Below are 27,621 nucleotides of genomic sequence, written 5' to 3'. Positions count from 1 at the left end.
AACCAGTGTAAGGTGGTGTCAACAGCAGAAAATGTCTGGCCATGCAGATAACCTTCCAGAGCTCTCCAGGGGTACAGCCTTCCTGCTGGCCTCCCCTGGGGAGTTTCACTCTGGGGGCAACAACAGAGAGGGAATGACACAGCCTCTCCTGCAGGACTCCCACAGCCTCCCTGAGCTACGAACTGGATTTGGGTCTGTCTAATGTGTGGTTCGGTGGTGTAGCTTCAACGTACAAATATGGTGTTTATCTCTCAACTCAACTAAGGTTCAGGTCACACTTGGAGTTTCAGCCCACAGCACAACATAGCAGTGCCATCTGGAAGTTCCTATAAGTTATAATACAGAAATTGGGATGTGTTTAATAATGGAGTAAAAGAGAGAATGAGCTCAGAGATGAACAAGATAAGATTTCAAAGCAGATCACTTTGTGTCTCATCATAACCAGTGTCTGTGTTCTTCTGTTGACCTTCTGGATTTAGTGTCATTTGTGAAAAATTCTTTCTTGTTGAAATTTTATGGACATCAATGGAACTCCAGGAAGGTCAATATGGTTGCCCTTCTCATAACTATTTAATTATAAAGCACCTACGTAGCTCTCTGCAGCCTCAGTAGAACCACCAACTGGCAGAACTAAAGTGCCTTTAGGTCAAGGTCAGTGCTTGACCAATGTCTCAGGGCCCTAGGGTCCTACTTGAAACCCAGTATCACATGTGTCACCTGCTCTGATCAGAATGATATAAATTTTACTTTGACGTCTCAGCACGTCATGGTTTCACGTGAACTGAAAATGGTGGGACTTCTTCATCTACATAACCAGGCTTGGGTTTCAAAACCCTATTAGGAGGTAGAATAAATGTTTGAGGACTCAGAAATTTTGATGTTTGAGGACTCAGAAATTTTGATGTGGGGTTGGCTTTCTAAATTTTGCTTTGGATTTTGCTTTAAAAACATCCCATGTCCAGTCCTGCCTCAATCTGTACCTACAGTCTGTAGTTAGTCTGATAGGCTTGGTACGTAGTTTCCTGCACTTCCAGGGGAGCTGAAGGAGAGAATCCCAGTGCAACTTACTTTCACTGCTACCCACCTCATTCTCCATGGCCTTTGCTGATTGAAGGTAAAAAAGGATGATGGTGATAATACTGATTTGGAATGGGGAAGGATAATTAAATATAAATGCCTATTTATGTAACTTATTTTCTCACTAATTTCTAAGAAAAACTCTCAAGTATATAAAAGGATAAGCTAAAAGGTACAAATTAACTTTTTTTCTCATCATCTTTAAATTCAAATGTAAGATCACTTTGTGAGCATGTTGCATTGGGAAGAAAGGGGGACAGCGGTGGTTAACTGCTGGGATGCCTCCCCAGGCAATTGTCAAGCGACACACATGGACCCCAACGTTCTCTTACGCATTGATCTCCAGAGTGTGCATTCCATATCGACTCTCAATAATATATTTTCCAGGGTTTGCATGGACGTTGATCGGTACCTGGTTTTTATACCTGTGAGACAATGGAAACAAGGCAAAGTAAGTTGAAATAAAAATAGCTTTATGATTAGAAGCACACACACAAGTGATTCTTGTTCTTGAAGGGACACCTGTAAACACAACACTGAGGTTAGCAGCAGCATCTGTTCAATAAATACAAATCTACAGCAGATTAAATAAAATACACTATAAATACAATAAAACTTCTCAATGAGTGTGCTTTCCTCTCCTCTAGCACAGAAATTACATGAGGGGCACCTGGGTGGCTCAGTGGGTTAAGCCTCTGCCTTCAACTCAGGTCATGATCTCAGGGTCCTGGGATCAAGCCCCATATCAGGCTCTCTGCTCAGCAGGGAGCCTGCTTCCCTCTCTCTTTCTGCCTGCCTCTCTGCCTGCTTGTGATCTCTCTCTCTCTGTCAAATAAATAAATAAAAATCTTTAAAAAAAATTACATGAAGAAGTTGACTGTTTATAACAATGTGGTGAAGTCACAGATACATAATGTTGAGCAAAAAGAGTCAGACACAAAAGAGTACACAGTACAGGGGCACCTGGGTGGCTTGGTTGGTTAACCATCTGCCTTTGGCTCGGTGATGATCTTGGGGTCGTGGGATTGAGCCCTGCATCAGGCTCCTGCTCAACAGGGAGTCTGCTTCTTTCTCTTTCTCTCATATAAATAAAAAATAAAAATAAAAACTTAAAAAAAAGAGTACATAGTATAATGATTGATTTATATAAAGTACAAAACCATATAAGACCAAATTACTGCTGTCAGAAGTCAAGAGAGTGATTTCCCTGGGGTGTAAACCCCAGATATGGAGGATACATCTTGGGGGCTGATATTGTTCGGTTTCATGTTTGGGTGCTGGTGATGCGGGTGTGTGTGGTCTACAAAAACTCATCAAAGCTCTACATTTATATGTAATATGGACATTTTGTGTGTGTATATTATACTTCAATCAAAGACCTAAAGAAAAATTTGTCCACTGTTGACAACACAGAAAGGAAGGCATTGTGTTGGGGGTTTTATTGCTATCTTGTGTAGGATGAAAGCAAAAAATTCTTCCTACTAACATTCTTGCCTGTTGTTAAAAACAGTGTCATTATATTGAAAGCTCTTGTATTTAAGTGTTTTGTTCTGTTAAAAGCAAGCATGGCTCTCGGCTTGGAAGAACTTAAATATCAATCATAAAAGAAAAAGTCTGACAAATAAAAGCTGAGAGATTTCCTTTTTCTGACTGTCCTATTCTTGGTTAAGCCTCTCAGCCCTCAGAGGGTGGGCCCACATGGAGGGACCCCTCTTGAAACACCATCTCCTGAGTCTGGAAGTAGCACCTTGATTCTTCACCACGTCCTCATGCCCTCAATAGCCAATGACTATGGAGTTGGACCAGGCTTTTCTGCTGAAGCCATTTTCCATCCAAAAGAAGAGCTAGATTTCATTTGTTTCCCCTTTAGATGCCCCACTTCATGTGCACAATGTAAATAACACTAATAATCACAATGGAGACAGAGCATTTACTATGAGCCAAGCAAGGTTCTAAGTGTTTTACATATAGACCAGAAAATTCATGGGGTGCCTGGGTCTCAGTGGGTTAAGCCTCTGCCTTCAGTTCCAGTCAGGATCTCAGGATCCTCTGCTCAGCAGGGAGCCTACTTCCTCCTCTCTCTCTCTCTACCTGCCTCTCTGCCTGCTTGTGATCTCTGTCAAATAAATGAATAAAATCTTAAAAAAAAAAAAGAAAGAAAGAAAGAAAATTCAATCCTTGGGCACCTGGGTAGTCCAGTTGTTTAAGTGTCTGCCTTTGGCTCAAGCCATGATCCCAGGGTCCTGGTATCAAGCCCCGCAAAAGGCTCCCTGCTCAGTGGGGAGTCTGCTTGTCCCTCTCCCTCTGTCCCTGCCTTCCTGCTGGTGCTCTCTCTTGCTATCTCTCTCTCTCTCAAATAAATAAGTAAAATATTAAAAAAAGAAGAAGAAAATTCAATTCTTAATGACAACTGTCTGAGATAGCACTGTTTTTAACATCATTCTCCAGATGAAGAAACCAAGGCATGGAGAGGTTAAATAACTTGCCCCAGTTCACACAGCTAGATAGCAGAGATTTGAACCCAAGCATCCAGCTCGTGACAACATATGATGCTTCCATTTTCCAAATATTCTCTGATTAGCTGCATTTTATTTCTTTAGACTTCTGTAAATGATTATAGCGAGGTTTGGGAGCAAGGAAAGTAGTGGAAGGGGAAAAAAAGAAAGGAAATAATCTTCAGTCGGTTTCTTCTTCTCCCCAACTTGCACACTCACACGAGTATGTGTGTGTACACACACACACACACACACACACACACACACACACCCTATGTCCCTAAAATATATTCATTTTCTGTACTTTTAATAATGTGTCATTCTCCTACACCGAGCAAAATCCCAGCTCATCCTTCGAGGTTCAGATCAAATGCCATTTCTTCAATAAAGTCCTCCCTGAAATCCCACACGATATAATTATTCCTGCCTCTCTATACCATTGTTACTTGGGTCAAGCTGCAAGATAGAACCTTCATCAGATTATGCTTGGATATGTGTCTCTTCTATTTAAGCTGTCATTGCCTTTGTGACAGGGGTAGTGCCTGATCCATATTTACTCTATATTTATTCTACTTATTCCCACTCTCAAGGAAGGATGAGTCATGGGCGGGCAAATATTAGGCACTCGGTGTTTGTTAAATTGGCTTGAACAGAATTATTGTGTAACAATAGATTAACTGTGCCTTCATAACGTTTGGCTGAAGGAACAGAGTTCAGACAAACACATACTTCATGACATGGATAATTTAAAATAAGTATAAGCCAAGGAAGTAAATTGAGGCTCTTTGTGTCTTGGTTCCCTCAGCTGTGAAGTGAGAGGGTTGCACAGGCTGAGGAATGACAGCTGTGTGGCAGGTGGGGAGGCACAACCTTCCACCCCACCCACGGCAGAAGTGCTAGCCATTCCCTGCCAGCCCCAGAGCGTCCTTGGCTGGCCATCTCATCACAGAGCTCCAGGCAGACAGGGCTACTCAAGCAGAGATGGCCTAGAAGGAGAAATCTGTTCGGCGTGCCTAATTTCAAATATTCCTTATTTTGATGAATGACAGGGTAAAGCAAATTAATCAGCAAGTTCTTCAGGCTGGTCTCAGGAATTTCACACTTGACTCAAAAGTCCCTTCTTGTTCAGGTTTGTGCATGAGCTGGGGTTTTCCATAGTTCTTTTTAGCATAAGGAGAGAAATAGGACACCAAAGGCTACGGCAAGTGGTGCTTGAGCAATCAATTTAGTGACACTCAATTTGGCTTCTGACCAAAAATGTTGTTCATATCTCCATAAACTTTGAGTTAAAACAGAATCTTGTAACTCCCAGGACTTGCTTCACCTTCTTTGCTTCCCAGCACTACCCCATTTAGCACCTTCATGCCTTCCCCCAGCTAAATACCCATGACTTTTCTAATGTGACCACCTGGCGTGAGAAGTCGGTTTAAAATTTACATGCGCAGACACACAACACTTTGAGGATCCCCTAGTCTTTCCTCTGGAACTTCAGATGTCAGTGTAAGAAAAGCCTGTCGTAATGCAGCAGACAAGGATTGAGTTAAGAAGCAATTCTCTTCTCTCTCTCCGAGAACTTCACCTAGTCGTTCAGGTTTGGGATCACTGTGAGATTGTCTGTCTTCCAGTATGAGTTCAGGGAAGAAAAGAAAAGAAAAGAAGCTGTATATTCTTCACAGCTTGTTATTTCTGGAAAGTGAAATTCCAAACAGGCCAGTCAGAGGTTAATTTTGGAGAGACCTACACTCTGGGATTATTTGTCAAAAGCTTTCTGAAATTCTTCTTCTTCTTTTTTTTTTTTTTAAAGATTTATTTATTTATTTTACAGAGAAAGAGTGTATGAGTGGGGGAAGGAGCAGTTGGAGGGGAGGAGACTCCCTGCTGAGCGGGGAGCTCTATGACTATGTGGTCTCCATCTCAGGACCCTGAGATCATGACCCTGAGATCATGACCTGAACCAAATCCAAGGGTCAGAAGCTTAACTGACTGTGCCATCCAGGTGCCCCAAACCTTCTGAAATTCTTGTGAATATTCAGAGGTACACCATTTTCACGGAGAGTTTATGAACTACTTACTAGTTAAAGAGCTCTCATTATACTGTATTTGTAGAATAATGTTCTTCCTTTATGTGTGTAAAAAACTTCATTCCCCCAAATAAATGTCTGAATCTTGGGCTGACTCAACAACAAGGGGATTATAGTGAAAGCTCTTTGGCAGTGTTGAGCATGGCCAAGCAAAAAGGTTCATTCTGATTTTTATCTATCAAACAATGCATGCCAAAATGATCTTTAACATGCTGAATCTCACCATAAACTCTGATTACTACTTGGAATCCAACTTCATATTTTCAATAAATAGTTATTACTCACTTTAAAAACCAGTTAGCTGAGAGAGATCTATCTCATCAGGTTAGATTTTGGACTTAATAAATAAGAAAAATCTAAAATAAAACCCCAAACCCTTATGTTGGGAAGTAATTGTAAATTATAAATAATTTTAATTTTAAAGTATTTTAAATGTAGGTTGTTTTCCAGAAATAATACAGTAGTAATTAAAGCTAACTTTAAATAATATCATGAATAAGTCTAATCTTATAAATAAATTCAATGTATGATTCTATTATGGAATTTATAAGTTCCCATAATTTGAAAAACAGAGTAAGACTTTTCTAAATATCCACACTCTTACTGAAATACATTTCTTATACTACTTTATCCTGAGGGTTTTGAACTATTTTTATGCCCAATGACAAATTTAAGTGTCTCTTTGGCAATAACTCTAGGGGCAATGTGAAGAATTCCAAACAAGTATTTAAATGTCCTGCTTGATGATGTCGCCTCGTATTCGCGGACAGATCCAAAAACATGGGTGTTGAGTGAGTAAATGAATGAGCTGCTACTCACTAATAACAACACATTGAACCAATGAGTTTGCATGAATCTCTCACAGATTACAATCCAGATTTTCATTCACAAAATTGATCTAGACTTTGGACTGGAAATCCAATTAAATCTGGCTCTTTTTTTAAAAAGTATAAAATTAACTCAATTCCTTGCCTTTTTCTCTTCTATTCTCCCCTATTTCCTATAATTTAAAAAATCTAAATAGGCAATACATTTATATGGTTCAAGAACCAGAAAATATAAAGGTACACAAGGAACGGTCTCCTTCAAACATGTCTGTCTGCCATCAAGCTTACTCCCACAGCTACTGTTCTCCTTGGGTTCTTATGAATCCTTCCCAAGTTTATTTTATGCAAGTAAAACAAATACAAACATAATTTTTTTTCTTCTTCTTTCAAACCAAAATTTAGCCTATTATACCATTTATTATATAAATATAGCCTATGAAATTCAGTCAAACAACTTTAGCATTTTTTACCATATATATGGTGAAAAATATATAATAAACAAAATATATATGGTAAAAAATATATATAAAAATATATAATAAAAGAAAAAATATATTTCCTTTTGTGTTGACAAAGCCCTCCTTCAGGATGGCTAGCTTCACTGTGGTTGTGCAGAAGCATCTTGTAACTAACTTCTCTACTGGACCCAATGCATAAACAGGTCTCTTTCTGCTCTCAAAGTGACTTGGGAATCGGACGGTGCTCCTTGGCCTCTCTGCACCTGGCCCTGATGAATGATATGTGCTCTGTCATTAGTGCTTTCTGGGTAACCTCTAGGTTCCATTTAGATGGACTTGGTCAGTACATGGGATTGGCCAAAGAACAGCTGCTGCTGTTCATATCATTTGTTAGACCTCAGGGACTTCCACGTCCCGTGGGTGCTTAGTGGAAACTTGGAACTTAACCCTCTTTGGAAAAGGCTTTAAGGGAACCAGGGCCCAGGCACATATGCCCTTGAAAAACATGGCTAAGGACCTAGCAGTTACAAGGGGAGGCAGCACAAATGCAGAAAGCACCATCACAAAATTGTTCCCGTGATTTACCTCCTTCTATTCAAGAAGGCCATTCCCAATTATTTTTTTCATACTTGTACTCCACGTCAGGCCCAGAAGACTACAGTTGAGTAATAAAAAGGCACAAATGCCAGCAAAGTACTCACCAACAATCCTGGTTTGTGCTTGGGTTGTGGGTCCCCTGCTCATTGAGGGGATGAATGCTTACTGAATACTGGGTACTCTGTACTAGTGTTACAAAGTAAATTAGAGCTTCATTGAATGATTATTTTTTAAAAGGCAGCATACCCAGGAAGGTACATTAATCCTACAAACAGTTTACTTCCAGGGAGGCTTCACCCGGAGGCCAATGGAGCTTCAGGGTCACTCATTATCAAGGGTCTCCTGAAGCCTCATTGCCTAATTTATATTATTAACATTCTTTTTTGTAAAGACTGTCCCCCACTTTTTTGTAAAGACTGTCCCCCCCACTTGTATGAGCTTCATGCCCTGCAAAACCTGGATCTGATCTTATTTACTGCCATAGCTAATTTCCAGTTATCTGCTAGATGATTGTCTAAATTTAAGCTTTATCCAGCCAGGGGCAAATCTTGCTTTCTGAAGTATGTTAACTATTTTCTTAGTGGTCCACTGGTTCTCTTGTTTTCATATTTACTTTATACTTGACTTGCAAGGCAATTGGATTTTCTGTGAAATGCTCTGATCTATCCCTATGGAGAGAATTTTATAAAGAATGGAGTTATCTTCTCCAAGCACTAAAGGATGTGCAGGAACTTGAGAAGACTTGTTCCAGTAAATGAATCGCTTCCCAATTATTCCTGAGACAAATCTTGTGTCTATATCTTCTTTTTGGTTTAAAATGAGCCCCTGGGGGGCGCCTAGGTGGCTCAGTGGGTTAAAGCCTCTGCCTTCGGCTCAGGTCATGATCCCAGGGTCCTGGGATCGAGCCCCGCATCGGGCTCTCTGCTCAGCGGGGAGCCTGCTTCCTCCTCTCTCTCTGCCTGCCTCTCTGCCTGCCTCTCTGCCTAGTTGTGATTTCTCTCTGTCAAATAAATAAAATATTAAAAAAAATTTTTTTAAAATAAAATGAGCCCCTGGGACATAAAGTTCCATATTAAGAAAAAAAAAATTTCAAAGCCATATATGAAAGATTTGGGGAGCCAATCGTACTATTCTCAGCTCCATTAATGAGAATAACTGAAAATTGACAGTATTTCTATTTTTCAATTTAACTAGAATTCAAAGAGTTGACAATTTAGTCATCTCATATTTTTGTGAGGAGCTTTATATTTTTGCTTCTTTTTAAATCCCTTCTTTTCCAGCCAACACAACATAATACAGGAATTTAATCTCTGACAGAGTTTGAGCTCTTCCTTTGTGAAAACACATCACTCTAGCTCAGTAACAACATCAGTGGTACATGGCATGGTTGTATTGTATTTTAGCAGCTATATGTTTAGCAAAATAAGCAAGTGCTTAAGAGATTAGTATTTATTTCCCAGAAATTCCTTTGTGTCCTTTGAAAATCACCTTTAACTCTAATTTCTAAAATGCAGGAGAAAAAAAAAGAATATTGTGTAATAAATATATCTACTTGATTAAGGACTCCAATTATTTTTTTAATTCATAAGAGGAATGTCTTACTGACCAAGTAATTCTTAGAGCTGAAAATCTGTTCTTCACACATTTTGACTGGAAAGTTTAGATTTTTTTTATGAGATGAGACGTAATCAGTTTCTTAAGAGGAACTATCCTTTTCATGGGCCAACGTATGCAACTCCATAGTTGGAGAATAGTGAGGCCAAGATTGATTGATTCCTAGCTTCGTATAGTATACCTTTATACTTAAAAAAAATTAGTATACTTTATATTTTAACTCTTGTAAATTGATTTCTTTTAAACTTCATTTTCACTGAAATATGTTCTTTGTCAGTTACCTCCATTAGTCCTAGCCTGGTGTCTAACCAACAGAGATAATGGACAAGAAAGGAGGAGTCAGGCCCTTTGCAGGTGGCAATAACATTTGTGTGGCATTTATACTGCAACATAGGGTGCATTTACCACCACTCCTGAGGATAAAAAAAACAGCACGCAAAATACCCGTGTCAGGGAATTAAACAGAAAACATCTCTTTAGGTTGGCTCCAATATTTTCATACTTCCGCTGTCTGTGGCAGGTACTCATGACATATAACAGGAAAGTTTGGAGTTTAGGGATCACAAAGTCATTGACAACTGCAATAGGATATATGATGGAAAGAGAAGATTGGTGCTTATTCTTTTTTTTTTTTTTTTAAAGATTTTATTTATTTATTTGACAGAGAGAGAGATCACAAGTAGGCAGAGAGGCAGGCAGAGAGAGAAGAGGAAGCAGGCTCCCTGCAGAGCAGAAAGCCCGATGCGGGGCTCGATCCCAGGACCCTGAGATCATGACCTGAGCCGAAGGCAGCGGCTTAATCCACTGAGCCACCCAGGTGCCCCTGGTGCTTATTCTTTATGGAAAGAAAATCTCTTAAGACCCCATATTGAGTAACATCTACCATCTGGTTTCCCTCTTTCATTTGGCTTTAGAAAGTATGTTAAGACCTCAGCACATGTGAGGAGTAGAGATGAAGCCCTCTGGGTTTTAAGTATTTTTTTAAAAGAGTATTGTTTCTGATCATAAAATAATTCCTATAGTATATGGGAGAAAAATTTTATTTAAATTGTATGGCCCATAGCAGTCATGGCCATACTTCTTTGTATGTAAGTATGTTGGCTACATTTTAATACTTTATGCAAAATAAAGACCCCTTTTATAAAAGGATTAGCAGGTTATGAAGTATCATAATATATCATAATGTACACAAGACTGTTCTTTCTTCTCATTAATAAAATATTTGTCCTGGTATCCTTTCCGCACTATTTAAAAAATCTGTACAAACTTGTAGGTACTTTCTTTGACTCTTGCATATTCACAATGCTGAATATCTTCACTGGAGGTAAAACTAGTTTTGTGTAATAGATTCTATGAGTAATTTTCATATAGATTACATACCATGTGACACGAGGTTCTGGCCAGCCGGATACAGAGCAATGTAATTTTACACTTTCTTTCTCCCAAACAGTGTGGGAACGAGGCTTAATGACAAAGTCAGGAGCATGGAGAAGATGATCTTCATTCAACTTTCTATGAAATGCCTCAGTTTCTTCTAACTATAAAAAAAAATCAAAATATTATGAAATCGAAGTAACCTGTGCTACTAAAATAACAAAAATCCAAGTTATCATTTTTCCACTTGGAGGCTTTCTTTTGTATTTAGACCAAAGGCCTTCTCTTTTTCCCCATTTTTAAAAAAGTTTTTTTATTTATTTACTTATTTACTTATTTATTTATTTTAGCAAGGGGGAGGAGCAGAAGGGGAAGGAGAGGGACAAGCAGACTTTATGCTGAGCATGGAACCCCATGTTGGGCTCCACTCAGAGCTCTCCCCAGGGCTAAATCCCAGGACCCTGAGATCCTGACCTGAGCTGAAATCAAGTCAGATGCTTAACCAGTTGTGCCACCCTGGTGCCCCTCTTTTCCCCTTTTAAAAAGATACATTTAATTTTTAGCATTCTAAGCCTCAACAACATATTTTACTTTCCCCTAAGGTGGACTTCTTAAAGTTCTTTAGAACCATAATGTCTGTAGAACCTAAAATTTCATGGAGTTTAAAATTACTAAGTCTTTCTTTGACCCATATATTTTGCTGTCTTTCTCCTTGTTTTCTTTAGTTTTGTTTCTCCATAAGATTACATATTTCTTCATTCAAAACAAATAAATCTACATGTACATACACACACAATGTTCCATGCATCTCTGCATTTGTAAATTACATTAAATTGTCTTTTCTTACTGTTTTTGTCAGTGACACGCGTTCTGCCTTCTCTCGAATTGCTACTTTCCTTGACTTCTTCTCAAAAGCTTCTTCCTGGTGAAGAGTGGACGAAGAATGTTTGGATACTGAGGACTGTTTGGATACTAAGGACTGTTTGGATACAGCGGACTGTTTGGAGACAGCGGACTGTTTGGAGACAGCGGACTGTTTGGATATAGCAGACTGTTTGGATGCCGTGATTCCTTCTTCACTAGCAAGAAGATTTCTCTGGGCTATATAAGCAGCAGCTTCTTTAATTCTTTCTTCTTCCGTATCTGTAATTCCACTGACATGCACTTGGCTAAAATATAATAAGAGCAAAACATGGATACTGTGGATGGCAGTGAGAGGATTGCCTAATTTTTACTAATTTCAAAGTAATCAGAACTTAGACACTGTGTACTGTGCCCAAAGAAAACCTGACAAAGAAAAACCTGGTAAATCAGCAGCTAACTCTTCATATACAGAAGTGATCATCACCTTAACCCATAATGGTAACAATAATAATACCTACTGTGACCATAATGTTGCCAAGTGCTTTTTTATAAACATCATCTCATTTTACACCCACAATAACCTTATGAGGAAAACTCTTATCATTTCTATTTTAGACATATGGTAATAAAACACAGAGAAATTAGATAACTTATTTAAGATCATTTCATTGGTTTCTTTAGGGCACTGAAATAGGATTGAGTCTATAATAAAAGATTAACTTATGATATTGTAAAATGAGATATCGTTTGTGTATCTGTGATCCTGATATGGGACCATGTGTTTGGTCTGGATTCTTAACTCAGCTGATATAATGCAATGCCCAGAACTGTTGTACATATAAATAAATTCTAAATTTACATGAGATCCTTAAGCCGAGATAGTCTGTATAAAGTAAGATTCTCAGAAAACAACTGGTATTCAACAAAGTTTCCCCATCTTCTTCCTAGATTGTTAATACTGTCAACACCATTATGAAGTGTTTTTTTTTTAAGATTTTATTTATTTATTTGACAGAGAGAAAGAGATCACAAGTAGGCAGAGAGGCAGGCAGAGAGAGAAGGGGAAGCAGGCTCCCCACCCAGCAGAGAGCCTGACTTGGGGCTCAATGCGGGGCTCGACCCCAGGACCTTGAGATCAGGAACTGAGCCAAAGGCAGTGGGTTAACCCACTAAGCCACCCAGGCGCCCCATGAAGTGTTATTTTTAACACAGTAGTAGAATATAGGAGGTGGATCCATATTTAAAAAGAGAAAAAGGGGAAGCAGAAATAAAACCATGAGGATAAATTTTTCCTTGCATTTTATTTTATTACAGTTTGTTTTGTAAATGATCATTTCTTGAGACTGGCCTTGAGGAGACAAAATGGTTTCATTTAGAAGAAAGAAGTCACTGAAAGGGAGAAGCCTCATTTCATGTGGTAAAGAGATGGAGACGTATACCACATAGGAGAATGCTAACTTAATATGCTTTTTAAAGTTCATCCAATATTTTATAGTTCTGAAGCTTTCTTTCTACTCTAGTGACTATATGTAGTGTCCAATCACTAGAATCCAATGCTCTCCTTCTAATTTCAGTCAGTTACATCACTAGAACAAAGTTCCTGATCATTCTCTTTTGTCATGTAGCCATCCTAGATGATGGCAGATTTTCACAATGAACGTGTCTCCCTCAGTGCAGAGTTCCAAGGTTCCTCAGACTTTACTCAATCGGGACACAGTTAAGTGCTCAATAAATGTCAACTGCAATTATTATGACTACCTGACAACATTACTCTTCACTTTCTAATATTTAAAGCCAGGAAAAGAATGCATACGTACCGTCCTGAGAAAATGGGCACCATATAGTCACTTGGCAGATTTTCCTTCTCTTCTCCAGAGAGAAGACTCTTCTTGGCTCTCTTTGCTTGGGGGCTCAACTTGGATGAATAATCTTCTAACATGAGACTGGAATCTGTAAGTCTGAAACAAAGTCTTCAATATTAGCTAATAACCAAAAATTGCATTGAAAGTATTCAAAAATGGGGCACCTGGGTGGCTCAGTCATTAAATGTCTGCCTTTAGCTCAGGTCATGATCCCAGGGTCCTGGGATCAAGCCCCATATCAGGTTCCCTGCTCAGTGGGGAGCCTGCTTCTCTGTCTCCCACTCCCCCTTGTGTTCCCTCTCTCACGGTCTCTCTCTAGTAAATATTAAGAAAATAATTTATAATAATGATAAATAATATAATACAAATAATATGAAAATAATGTATAAGAAAATAAATAAGATATAATATAAATAAGAAAATAATTTATAAGAAAATAAAAAATATTTTCTTAAAGAAAATATTAAAAAATGCTTATTAGGTAAGCTTCAACGAGGGAGTTTTCACAGAATCCTAGATTTCTAATGTTATCATATCTTTTATCTTTAGAACTAAAGTGGAGTGAGAAAGACCTCATACAATGTACTCTATACAGACACAAGAGAAAAATAGGTCTATGGCAATTTCATGGCTTTGTCCATAGCCCTCCACGAAAGTTTCAAGGGAAAACAGCAGTGTTTTTGTAATAGTTCCAAATACCCTTTTGCTCTAAAGTTAATGTTCAAAGTTCAGGAAATTTAGTAAGTCTATAAAAATGGTTTTATCCAAATCTTTCCAGGGGATTGATAAAATATAAAATGTTCTGAACAGGGAGCCCTTCTCCCTTCTCCACCAAACCGTCTTGATGCAGGACACCTAGGTTCACCTTTGAGGCCTTTATGTAGTGCAGACAAACTCCTCTCTTAGAAGAAACACTGAGTGTATCAAACAAGAGTTAATATAGTTTGTGTAAACACATAGTGTTGACTAACTGAGAGAGTTTCAGGGGTGTAATAAAAACACTTTTGTCAGTTCTGTTGTACACAAAAATCTGCCCATGCACATTTGTGAAAATGTGCATTTGGAGGTAGACAGTGTTCTAAATAAACAAAAAAAAATGTATTAGCACGGCAGGAAACATGAGAACAGAGACTGTACCTAGAGAAAGGATTGATAAAACCAAAAGTACAATCAATCTTAATCTGTGTAGTTCTTGAAAAAAATGAAATGCATTTTCATTCAAATATATACAAGTGGGCATGAATTTCAGGAGCTCATGGACTCTTTCTAATTAATCCATGGACTCATGTGAAAAGTTCCTAGTCTACATAGCAATGAAAGATGTTCACAATACGGAACTCTACCAGAACTCTCTACTATACTTGTAATTTGAAATGATCCTAAAATAAAACAGTACTAAGAAGTCCCCTTGTCTAGTGGATGGAACATGAGCATATCATGCTTAGTGAAATAAGTCAATCGGAGAAAGACAACTATCATATGATCTCCCTGATATGAGAACATGGAGAAGCAACATGGGGGGTTAGGGGGATAGGAGAAGAATAAATGAAACAAGATGGGATTGGGAGGGAGACAAACCATAAATGACTCTTAATCTCACAAAACAAACTGGGGGTTGCTGGGGGGAGGTGGGATTGGGAGAGGGGGAGGGGGCTATGGACATTGGGGAGGGGAGGCGAACCATAAGAGACTATGGACTCTGAAAAACAACCTGAGGGTTTTGAAGGGTCAGGGGTGGGAGGTTGGGGGAACAGGTGGTGGGTAATAGGGAGGGCACGTTTTGCATGGAGCACTGGGTGTTGTGCAAAAACAATGAATACTGTTACGCTGAAAAAAATAAATAAAATGAAAAAAAAAAAAAAAAAGAAGTCCCCTTGTCTAGAGAAAATGTGGGAAGAAAGTAAAGCTTGTGTGTGATGTGGCATGGGAAGAGCAAGCTGCCCAGCTGAAACAGAAAAACATTCCAAATCATCCAAACCTGATCATTTCCCAACCTTTAAGAAGCATTAGGAAAAGCAAAGAGATGACCTAAATCAAAAGCAGAAGACAGGCCAAACACATACATAGTGCAAAAGGAACACATAATAATGCAAGTGAATATATCCTCTGCTAAACAAGTAGCACAGAACTGTAGGGCTTCTAGAAAGCACAGGGGGGTGCAGTGGCTCTGGGCCTGGTGTTTTAGGATGGGCTACTGCCTTTCGTCTCCGGAAGAGAGTGGCCAACTTCTTCCTCTCCCACTAACTAGTTCCTTCCCTAGGGTGAATATCCAGGTCCTAGTCTATGTCAGCATTAAAATTAAAGGTTAGAACCTTGAATTCAAGCTTGAGGATTGGTTACCAATTGGAAGGCTGAGTGAAATTTGTTCCTGGCTGCCTGTTCCAGGCAGCAGCAAAATGACTGCATTCTATACCCCCAGATGATTACAAAGTACAGGCTGTGCTAATACAGGTCTAAGTTTAAAGTGGTATTTTCCCTCCCCTCTTTAACTCATTACCATGCAAAATAAAATTAATTTTGGAGTTTAAGAGTTTCCCTTTTTCCATTTATAGGATACTTGCATTTTTTTCATTTTGCTCTCACTTTTCTGTTTTTGCTCTTTTTTTCTTTACTTTCATTCTAGTGTCTATAATCATTCTCATGAGCTCATATTTTCAACATTTATTCACACTGAAACAGCTATGACTTGTCATTCTTTTTGTTGTGTTGTTGTTCTTTTTTTCTGTCACTTTTCCTTTAAGATGAATCTTTAAAAATGTAGAGTGTGCCAGAAGGTGATTATTCCATCCTCACAGGTAAATCGCAGCAGCTGGTTTTTAATATTGAACTTTATGGTAACAATTCATGGTCTTTTTTTTTTAAGATTTTTATTTATTTATTTGACAGAGATCACAAGTAGGCAGAGAGGCAGGCAGAGAGAGAAGGGGGGAAGCAGGCTCCCTGCTGAGCAGAGAGCCCAACGCGGGGCTTGATTCCAGGACCCTGGGATCATGACCTGAGCCGAAGGCAGAGGCTTTAACCCACTGAGCCACCCAGGTGCCCCCGATTCATGGTCTTATCATCAGTTTCCATTTCATGTTATTTGGAACAAAAAACTTCACAAAAAGCATTATGATGTTTTATATTATACAGTATTATTTAGAAAATCCAAAGCATTTAGGAAAAAAAATACTTGTTGTATTCTTTGAAGTTTCTTCAAGCTTTTGAATACTAATTTTAAAAAAACAAACAAACAGTTCAGGGTGCCTGGGTGGCACAGTCTGTTATGTGGCCAACTCTTGGTTTCAGCTCAGGTCATGATCTCATGGTTGTGAGATCAGGCCTGCATTGAGTTCTGAGCTCTGTGCATGCTCAGCACGGAGTCTGCTTGGGATTCTCTCTCTCTCTCCCCCTCTGCCTCTCCAGCTCTTGCCCTCTCTCTTTCTGAAATAAATGGGCAAACCTTTAAAAAAAGGCGGGGGGGAGGGGTAGGGAGCATGTAAGGGATTACAGGTTAAAATACTATGCCAACAGTCTATTTAACAATAACTCACTTACTGAAGATAGCAAACAAAACTAAGTCAGAGAAACATCGAGTTTTAAGGAACTATATAACAATCAGTATAACTAATTACTTGAAGAAAAAGCCATCAACAGTCTATTTTGTTATGATCCAAGAACACTGAAGTCTAACATCTTACTCTATTAAACTCTAAAGTCGAATATTGTTTTTAGAGGAGAATATTTTAAGAAGAATATGTAAAATTTAATCCTTTTTGAATTTAAATCAAAAGGTGAAATAATAAGCAAAATAAACCAGTCAGAGAAAGACATATACCATAGGATTTCACGCATATGTGGAATTTAAGAAACAAACAGATGAACATAGGGGAAGGGAAGGAAAAATAAAATAAGATAAAAACAGAGAGGGAGACAAATCATAAGAGACTCTTAACTCTAGGAAACAAACTGAGTGTTGCTGGAGGGGAGGGGGGTGAGGAAGATGGGGTAATTGTGTGATGGACATTAAGGAGGACACTTGATATAATGAGCACTGGGTGTAACATGCAACTGATGAATCACTAAATTCTAGCCCTGAAACTGATAATACACTATATGTAAACTAACCTGAAATAATAAAACTAACCTAAATAATTTTTTTAAAAAGATGAAATAAAGTTTTACTAACCTCTTGGATTTTTAGTTATGTCTAAATTTTAAAAATAATCCTCCATCTTAAAGTCAGTTACTGAGTAGACACTAAACTTGATATGCATAGATCTATTTGAGTCTTTTAACTATTAAAACTACAATTAATGCTCTTTATGTACTGAGCTTAAATCTTGAAGCTTTCTTGAAGTTTTCTGAATTTCAGTTTATGAGGGTGATGAAATTAAGCAATAAAGATTGATTTGTGTGTGCATACATGCACTTGCACATCTGTAACTGTGTCTAAGTACAAATTTTTGTGCCCTGCTACTAATTGGGGTATGTCCTCTACCTAAATTTAACAGAATTTAAAGAAACATCATTGTGTGTATGACATCGTCACATCTACAACCAGCAGCACCATAGAGAACGGATGTAGCCGAAGTTGAGAGAGCTCTCTCTGGAAATATTCCAGGAACTCAGAAATAGGCTTATACCTTCATCCGATTCAAATACTGAACAACAACAACAAAAGATAACCTTCTGTTCTTTCAACTTCATAATTATACTTGACAGGAAAATAAAGAACAAAACTATTTAAAAATCCCAGAACTGAAAGTGATCTCAAGGATATTTATAACAAGCTCCTCATTTTATAGATTTGGGAGACATAAGCATGCCTTTGTAACTTGCCCATGGTCACACAGCAAGGTGGTAGCTGAAGTAGGGACTAGCACCCATCTAGGTCCATGTTCTTACCACTATACTAGTGGTCTCTGACATTTCTGACTAAGTATTCCTAATCCAAAAATACTGGCCTCCTATATATGTTTATTTATGTGGTCTATGCATATGCTGCTATATAGTCACACTTTATTTTTTTTTTATTTTTATTTATTTATTTTTTCAACGTAACAGTATTTTGTTTTTGCACAACACCCAGTGCTCCATGCAGTACGTGCCCTCCCTATTACCCACCACCTGGTTCCCCCAACCTCCCACCCCCTGCCCCTTCAGAACCCTCAGGTTGTGTTTCAGAGTCCATAGTCTCTTATGGTTTGCTTTCCCTTCCAATTTCCCTCAACTTCCTTCTCCTCTCCATCTCCCAATGTCCTCCATGTTATATAGTCACACTTTATAAAACATTCAGTCAATAGAAACATTCTAAAGACCAAATTTGACTTTTTTTAAAAAATAGTAGTGCTAATACTTCTTCCTATCTTCCCATGTTTTGCCTTGTGGACACCCCACTTTGGAGACTATAATATCAAATCACATTGCCTGTAATGACTCCCATGGTGATTCATTATTGCCTGTAATGACTCCCATGGTGATTCATTATTTCTGAATTTATTCACAGATTATAAGATCATCACAGTTCAGTTGAAAATACAGCATTAAAAAACTCATTAAAATTTACATGAAATAAAGTGCTGGTTCCTTAAAGTTATGTTTGTAATTATCATATAATTTGGGGGAAATTGTCCTACTTCCCCAGGATGAGTAACTTTATTCATACTTATATTAAGTAGGGATCTGCTTATTGGCTATATTACTTTCTGAAAATGTGATAACCTACTGGCATGTTTCAGAAGAATGATAGGCTGTAGGCATTGCCTTTTGTTGACAGTGCTCCCAAACCCAGCATCACCCATCCCTATATGCTCAGGTTATAGTGCATTATTGCTTTCTCTATCCTTCTCACTGCCTATGACCACTCATAGAGACTGATAATTTCAGTCATCTTTGTATCTGCATTGTGTCCAGTGCCCGGTGGTGTTCAATAAAGGTTTATTGAATGAAGTGAAATCATTCATCCTCCTGTCATTATATTCTAGTCCAGTGATTCTCAACCTTGGCTTCACACCAGAATCTGCTGAGGAGTTATTAAAAATGACCAATATAGAGATGGGACTTCTAGTATGATGAAGTGAGTACTTCAGCAATTACTCTCCCCAAAAAGCAATTATAAAATTGGATACAGGTGTCAAAGGCATACACTACACCAAGAAGTAGTTATTCATTAAAAAGTCACTGAACTTTAGGTATGAACAATGGAAATCTATGTGGCATTCTCCCTAGACTTCTTCCCTCCACCTCCTCCCCCAGGTCAGTTTATAAGTTATTTTTATCAAAGCAGAAAAAGGCATGACTATCAGTGTTCACTGCCAGAGGGGGCCGACTTGATTTGGAGCAGAACATGATAAAACTCCACATCCAGCAACACTGTGAGAAACACTAGCAATCTAAATGGTAAACAAGGGAAGACCAGTGACTCAGCCTCAGGTTCCAATCACAATTGGGAAAAGCCCAGACTGGCAGATCAACCAGCAATTTAATAGGAAGATCTGTGAAATAAGACTACCATGGGAAGCCTTCAAAAGTCTTCATGTGCCTGCACAGAAAAAACGAGATGACGCAAGTTATCCACACATCACTGGCTGACTGGTCCTGTGTTCAGATGCAGAGGACAGACAAGAGAGTCTAGAGGTAAGCAAAGCCAGAATGTATATATTTAAAAGTTACCTGAACTTTAAACGTCCTCCCCAAAAAACATACAGATCTACTGCCGGAGAGTGAAAGCTTTTGCTTAAGCACAATATTTCATCATTCATTGACTGGTCATTAATCCATGCAAACACAAAGTGATCCCTATAAATTCAGGTTTAAAAATGAGAATAATAATTTAAAAAAGAAACTGAGTAGAGACATCAGTAGTCACAGTTTATACACACACAGTAAATAGATTTTGTAAGTTCATTTAGACAAGTTATTAAAACAAAACACAACGACAACTCATTTAAGGGAAAATTCAGAATCCAGAATTGCTACAATATATTACCTAACATGTCCAATTTTTAGCAACAACAAAAATTATGGGACATGTCAAGAAATGGGAAAATGTAATCCACACCAACAGAAAAAAAAATCAGTAAGTAAAAACTGTCTCCAGGTGCACCCTGATGTTGGATTTAACGAAGACTTCAAAACAGTAATTATAAATATGTTCAAAGACTTAAAAAGGAAAACCATGTTTAAAGAATTAAAGGGAATTATTATGACAATGAGTCAAAAAAAAGAGAGAATATCAACAAAGACACAGAAATTACAAAATAGGAGGGTGCCTCAGTGGCTCAGTAGCTACATGTCCAACTCCTGATTGCGGCTCAGGTCATGATCTCAGGGTTGTGAGACTGAGCCCCATATTGGGCTCCACACCCAGCAGGGAGTCTGCCTAAGATTCCTTTCCTCTGTCCCTCCCCCACTCATGTGCGCATGCTCTCTATCTCAAATAAATAAATTAATTTTTAAAGATTTTATTTATTTATTTGAGAGAGAGAGAGAGCACACTGGGGAAGTTGGCAAAGGGAGAGGGAGAAGCAGGCTCTAAATAAATAAACCTTTAAAAAGAAAATTATAAAATAGGGTCAAATGAGTATTGTGGAGTTTGAAAGTATAACTTAAATGAAAAATGTATTAAAGGGACTCAACAAGAGATTTTAGATAGAAGAATAAAGAGTCCATGAACTTGAAGATAAAGATTATCCAATCTAAAAAACAGAAAGACAGGACGTCTGGGTGCCTCAGTTGGTTAAGTGTCTGCCTTTAGCTCAGGTCATGATCCCAGGACCCAGGGATCAAGTCCCACATCAGGCTACTTGCTCAGCAGGGAGACTCCTTCTTCCTCTGCTGCTCCTCCTGCTTATGCTCTCTCTCTCTGATAAATAAATAAAATCTTTAAAAATATAAAATAAAATTTAAAAATAAAAAAGAAGAAAGATGATAGAATGAAGAAAACTTTTAAAACCTTCAGAGATCTGTGAGACAATATTAAACATATGAATATATTACTAACAGTAATATTGAAAAGAGGATAGATAAAGAGTAGGAAAATATATTCAAAGAAATAATGGCCTAAAGCTCCCCAAATTTGATGAAAACTATTACTCTATGGATATAAGATGCTCAACAAACCCAAATAAGATACACACAAAGAGATATACACCTAGATAAAGTCAGAGAGAAATCTTGGAAGTAACAAGAGTAAAATGGTTAATCACATACAGGAGAAAAACATATTAATGATTGACTTGTCATCAGAAACAATATATCCCAGAAGGCATTGATATGACACATTTAAGTTCTGAAAAAAAGTTAATCAAGAATTCTACATCCAGAAAAACAAAAGCAAAAATAAACTAACTATTGGGACTATACCAAAATAAAAAGCTTTTGCATTGTAAAAGAAACAATCAACCAAAAAAAAGGCAACCTATCGAATGGCAGAAGATATTTGCAAGTTAATATATCTGGTAAGGGTTTAATATCTAAAACATGTAAAGAACTTGTACAACTCAACATTTTAAAAAATCTGATTAAAAAATGGGGGCGCCTGGGTGGCTCAGTGGATTAAGCCGCTGCCTTCGGCTCAGGTCATGATCTCAGGGTCCTGGGATCGAGCCCCGCATCGGGCTCTCTGCTCCGCGGGGAGTCTGCTTCCTCCTCTCTCTCTGCCTGCCTCTCTGCCTAATTGTGATCTCTCTCTCTGTCAAATAAATAAATAAAATCTTTAAAAAAAAAAAAATAAAAAAATAAAAAATGGGCAGAGGAACTGAATAGACATTTTTCCAAATAAGACACAGAGATGGCCAAGAAACACATGAAAAGATGCTCAGCAGCATTAATCATCAGGAAAATGCAAATCAAAACCACAATGAGATTATTGTTTTATGTTTATCAGAATGGCTAGAATCAAAAAGACAAGAAAAAACAAGTATTGATGAGGATGCAGAAAAAAAAGAATCTTTGCACATTGCTAGTGGGAATGCAAGTTGGTGCAGCCACTGTGGAAAATAGTATGGGGACACCTCAGAAAATTAAAAATAGAAAATCCAATGGAATATTATGCAGCCATCAAAAAATGAAATCTTGCCATTTGCAATATGGAGATGGAACTAGAGGGTATTATGCTAAGCAAAATAAGTCAATCAGAGAAAGACAGTTATCTATGATCTCTCTGGTGAGGAATTTGAGAGGGAGGGCACGGGATTGTGGGGGATAGGGAGAGAAAAATGAAACAAGATGGGACAGGGAAGGAGACAAACCATAAGAGACTCTTAATCTCAATAAACAAATTGAGGGTTACTGGGGGGTAAGGGGAGGGATAGGGTGGCTGGGTTATTGACATTTTGGTGAGGGTATGTGCTATGGTGAGAGCTGTGAGTTGTATAAGACTGATAAGTAACAGACCTGTACCCCTGAAGAAAATGATATATGTTTATAAAAGATTAAAAAATTAAAAATAAATAAAAATTTTAAAAAATAGAAATATCAGGCGCCTGGGTGGCTCAGTGGGGCACCTGGGTGGCTCAGTGGGTTAAAGCCTCTGCCTTTGGCTCGGGTCATGATCCCAAGGTCTTGGGATCGAGCCCCACATCGGGCTCTCTGCTCCACAGGGAGCCTGCTTCCTCCTCTCTCTCTACCTGCCTCTCTGCCTACCTGTGATCTCTGTCAAATAAATAAATAAAATCTTTAAAAAAAATAGAAATATCATATGATTCTAGTAATTCCACTATTGGGTATTTAACCCAAATAAAATGAAAATACCAATTCAAAAAGATAATATACACCCCATGTTTACTGCAGTATTATTTACAATAACCAAGATATGAAAGAAACCCAAGTGTCCATTGGTAGATGAATGAATAAAAAACATGTCATATATATATATATATATATATATATATATATATTCCTTTGTATGTATGTATGTGTCTGTGTGTATACATATATATATATATAATGGAGTATCACTCAATGATAAAAAAGGATAAGATCTTGCCATTTACAACATGGATACAACAAGAAGGCATTGTGCTAAGTGAAATAAGTCCGACAAAGACATATACCATGTGATTCCACTTAATGTGCAATCTAAAAAACAAAACCAACAAAAACAAAAAACAGACTATAAACATAAAGAACAATCTGATGGTTGTCAGAGGCAAGGGGGGTGGGAGGATGGGCAAAATGGGTGAAGGGAGTGGAAGATACAGTCTTCCCATTATGGAATGAATAAGTTATGGAAATGATGTTTATAGCATAGGGAATACAATTAATAGTACTGTAACAGTGTCATATGGTAACAAATGGTAGCTACACTTGTGGCGAGCAGGACATAACGTATAGACTTGTTGAATCACTATGTTGTATACCTAAAACTAATGTAGAATGGTGTGTCAACTATACTTCAATAAAAAATTCAGTATCTAATAAAACTATCACTCAAACTGAAGGCGAGGTAAAGACAAATAAAAACTGAGAGAATTCATTGCTAGCAGACCTGCTTACAAGAAATGCTAAAGCAAATCCCTTAAGGTTTAAAGGAAATGACACCAGACAGAAATTCCAATCCACACAAAAAAGTGAAGAGCACCACAAAGTAAATGATTGGGTAAATAAATATATTTCTGTCCTTTTAGATTCCTTGAAAGATATAAGATTGCATAAAACAATAGTTAACACAGTACATGGTTGGGTTTATAATATATATAATTGTAATATATATGATAATAGCATAAAATGCAGGGGAGGAAATGAAACCATACTGAAACCAAGTTTCTGTTTCTACCAGTAACAAATTAGCATAAATGTGAAGTAGAATGGGTAAGTTAATACGTGTATTGTAATTTCTAAAGTAATTCCTTTAAAAAAAAAAACCACAAAAAATATAGTTAAGAAACAAAGAAATTAAATGGTACGCTAAAAATACTTATTTTACACAAACAGGGCAATAAAGGAGGAAAAAATGAACAAAGGATATGAGATATACCAAAAAACCTGCAAAAATACCAAATGTAAGTCCAGCCATTTTGGTAATTTTATTAAATTTGAAGGGATTTAAGAAGGAACAGCAGAGATTGTCAAAATGGATTTTTTAAAAGTCCAAATGTATGCTGCTAGGAAAGTCACACCATAAATTTAAAGACACATAAGTGTACCTGGCTGGCTCAGTTAGTGAAGCAGGTCACTCTTGATCTTGGGATTATGAGTTTAAGCCCCACCTTGATTGCAGAGATTACTTAAAAATCATAGCTTTGTGGCACCTGGGTGGCTCAGTGGGTTAAGCCTCTGCCTTCAGCTCAGGTCATGATCTCAGGGTCCTCAGATCAAGCCCCACATCAGACTCTCTGCTCGGCTGGGAGCCTGCTTGCCCCTCTCTCTCTGCCTGCCTCTCTGCCTACTTGTGATCTCTCTCTCTGTCAAATAAATAAATATTTTTTAAAAATCATAGCTTTAAAAAAATTCAAAGACACACATGTGCGAAAGTAAAAGAATGAAAAAGATATACTGTGCAAGTGACAAACACAAGGAGCCAGAATGGTTATATTAATATTAAAAAATGCACTTTAAACCAAAATATTACTAGGGGCAGAGAGAAACATTTCATAATGATAAGAGGGTCAATTCCTCAGAAAAGTATGACAATTACAAATTACAAATATGCACCTACAAAGAGAGTCCTAAAATACATGAAGCAAAAAGTGACATAATTGAAAGAAAAAACAGAAAATAGAAAAAAAACTGGAGACTTAAATAATCTAGTCTCAATTACTGACAGAACTGACAAAAATTAGCTAGGCTATAGGTGTCTTAAATAATCCTATCAATCAACTTGACCTAATGAACTTTCTAGAATACTTTACCCAATGGCAAAAAGCACATATTCTTTTCGACATTCTTCAGGACAATCCATATGCCATCTCACAGAACAATCTCAATCAATTTAAATGGATTTAAATTATATAAAATTTATTATCTGACAGCAGAAGAACTAAATAAGAATCTAAGGCAGAAAGGAATCTAGAAAATCCTCAAGTATCAAGATACTAACAACATACTTCTAAATAACTCACTGGTGGTGAGAAAAGAAATCATAGTGGAAGTAGAAGGTATGAACTACATGAAAACAAAAAAAATACAACATATCAAAATATATGGGATACAGCAAAGCAGAGGCTAGAGGAAAGTTTGTAACTTTAAGTGTCTATCTTAGAAAAGAAGAAAGTTCTCAAATTAATAGCTTGAGCACTGTTAAGAAGTTAGAAAAAAGATTAAACTAAACATGAAACAAAGAGAAGGGAGATATAATAAAGATTACAGAAGAAATCAGTGAAATAAAAAAAAGAAAAACAGCAAATGAAATCAGTGAAACAAAGGTTGGTTCATTGGAAAGATCAAGAAAATTGACAAACTTTTCACTAGACTAACCATGAAAAAAGAGAAAAGACACAATTAACAAAATCAAGAATGAAAGAGGAAATATCAATACATCCCTACAGAAATTAAGTGGCTCACAAGTAAACATGGTAGATGCATTTATATCAAGAAATTCAATCACTTAAATGAAATAGAAAAATTCCTACAAAGACTCAAATTACCAAAACAAGCTTGAGAAGAAATTAAAATTCTGTACAGACCAATAGTAATAAATTGAAAAGTTGAATTAGTAATTTAAAATCTTTGCACAATTAAATGGCCTCACTGATGAATTCCATCAAACATTAAAAGAAGAAATAATACCAGCTGCATCTTAATTTCTTCCAGAGAAGAGAAGGAAACACTTCCCAACTTATTCTATAAGGCCAGTATTACCTGATATCAAAACCAAACAAAGATGTTATAATAAAACATCAGACCAATATCCCTCATGAACATAGATAATAGAAATCCTTCACACAATATTAGCAAACTGAATTCAGCAACATATATAATATAAAACTAAGTGGAGTTTATCCCAGCAATGCAAGGTTGATTTACCATTTGAAAATCAATTCATGTAGTATACCATACTAATAGAATAAAGAACAAAATCCCATTATCATCTCAATAGATGACAGTATTTGACAAAATTCAGCATTCCTTCAGGTTAAAAACTCTCAACAAAACAGGAATATTCCTCAAAGCAATAAAGGCCATCTATGAAAAATCTATAGCTAGTATCAGATTTAGTAGTTAAAAAAAAATAAATAAATGCTTTCTTCCTGAGATTGGGAATAAGGGTATGATATTTGCTCTTGCACTTCTATTTAACATGGTATAAGTTTCCAACCAGGGCAGTTAAAAACAAAAACAAAAACTGGAAGGAAGAAGTCTATCTTTAGTTGTTGCTGAGAGAATCCTGTATGTAGAAAATCCTAAGAAATACAATTACACAAAAATGCTAGTAGTAATAAATTAGTTCAGCAAGGTTGCAAGATACAAAATCAAAACACAAAAATTAATTATATTTCTATGTACTAACAATGAACAATGCAAAAATACAATTAAGACAACAACTGCATTCAGAATAGTACCAAAAATATAAAATATTTAGGAATAACTTTGACAAAGAAGTATAAAACTTATACTTGAAAATTATAAAACATTATTATGATAACGGTGGAAAAAGTCTAAATAAATAAATATTCCATGTTCATGGACTGAAAAACTTGACAGTATTATTAAGACGGCACATTTTTCAAAGTTGTTCTATAGTTTCAACATGATTCTTAATACAATCCCAGCAAATGTTTTTCTTGGTAGAAATTGACAAGGTGATCTTAAAATTTATATAGAAATATGAAGGAACACATAGGCAAAAGATTTTTTTGTAAAAGAGGAACTAAGTTTGAAATCTTATATTCACCAATTTCAAAATTTTTTCTAAGCAACAATAATTAAACCCATGTGATACTGATGTAAGGACAGGCATATCGATCAGTGGATCAGAACTGAGAGAAAAAAAAAACCTTACCATATATGATCAACTAATTTTTTATAAAGGTGCTAAGGAATTAAAGGGGGAAAGAAAGTCCTTTCAACAAATGATGCTGAAACAATTGTACATCTATACGTGAAAGGATGAATTTAGAACTTTACTCAATATCACACACATAACTTAATTAAAAATGGATCAGGGGGAGCGGGCTATGGACATTGCGGAGGGGAGGCGAACCATAAGAGACTATGGACTCTGAAAAACAACCTGAGGGTTTTGAAGGGTCAGGGGTGAGAGGTTGGGGGAACAGGTGGTGGGTAATGGGGAGGGCACGTTTTGCATGGAGCACTGGGTGTTGTGCAAAAAGAATGAATACTGTTACGCTGAAAAAATAAATAAAATGGAAAAAAAAATGGATCAGATTTCTATATGTAAAAGCTAATATTTTAAAACTCTTAGAAGATAAAGAGAGGGGTGCCTGGAT

The 27,621-nt window shown here is 37.1% G+C and overlaps 1 protein-coding gene across 13 annotated transcripts in view; it reads right to left on the bottom strand.

Annotated features, from left to right (window-relative positions):
* The window catches only part of MYOM1 (myomesin 1), a 158,613-nt gene that overhangs the window by 90,371 nt on the left and 40,621 nt on the right, over positions 1–27,621 (bottom strand). For 11 of the 13 annotated variants that reach the window (XM_046024822.1, XM_046024826.1, XM_046024821.1 and 8 more), the window contains 5 exons: positions 19,904–20,029; positions 13,205–13,345; positions 11,371–11,692; positions 10,530–10,687; positions 1,410–1,502 (listed from right to left, as the gene is read on the bottom strand). In XM_046024822.1, coding sequence (XP_045880778.1) covers positions 1,410–1,502; positions 10,530–10,687; positions 11,371–11,692; positions 13,205–13,345; positions 19,904–20,029 — 840 coding nt within the window. The remainder of the gene's footprint in view (positions 1–1,409; positions 1,503–10,529; positions 10,688–11,370; positions 11,693–13,204; positions 13,346–19,903; positions 20,030–27,621) is intronic. The other 2 variants (XM_046024829.1, XM_046024832.1) reach the window with 1 other exon arrangement.

Source organism: Meles meles, chromosome 12 (genome assembly GCF_922984935.1).
Source record: "Meles meles chromosome 12, mMelMel3.1 paternal haplotype, whole genome shotgun sequence".
NCBI classification, from domain to species: Eukaryota; Metazoa; Chordata; class Mammalia; order Carnivora; family Mustelidae; genus Meles; species Meles meles.
This window is presented reverse-complemented; position numbering and strand designations above follow the sequence as displayed.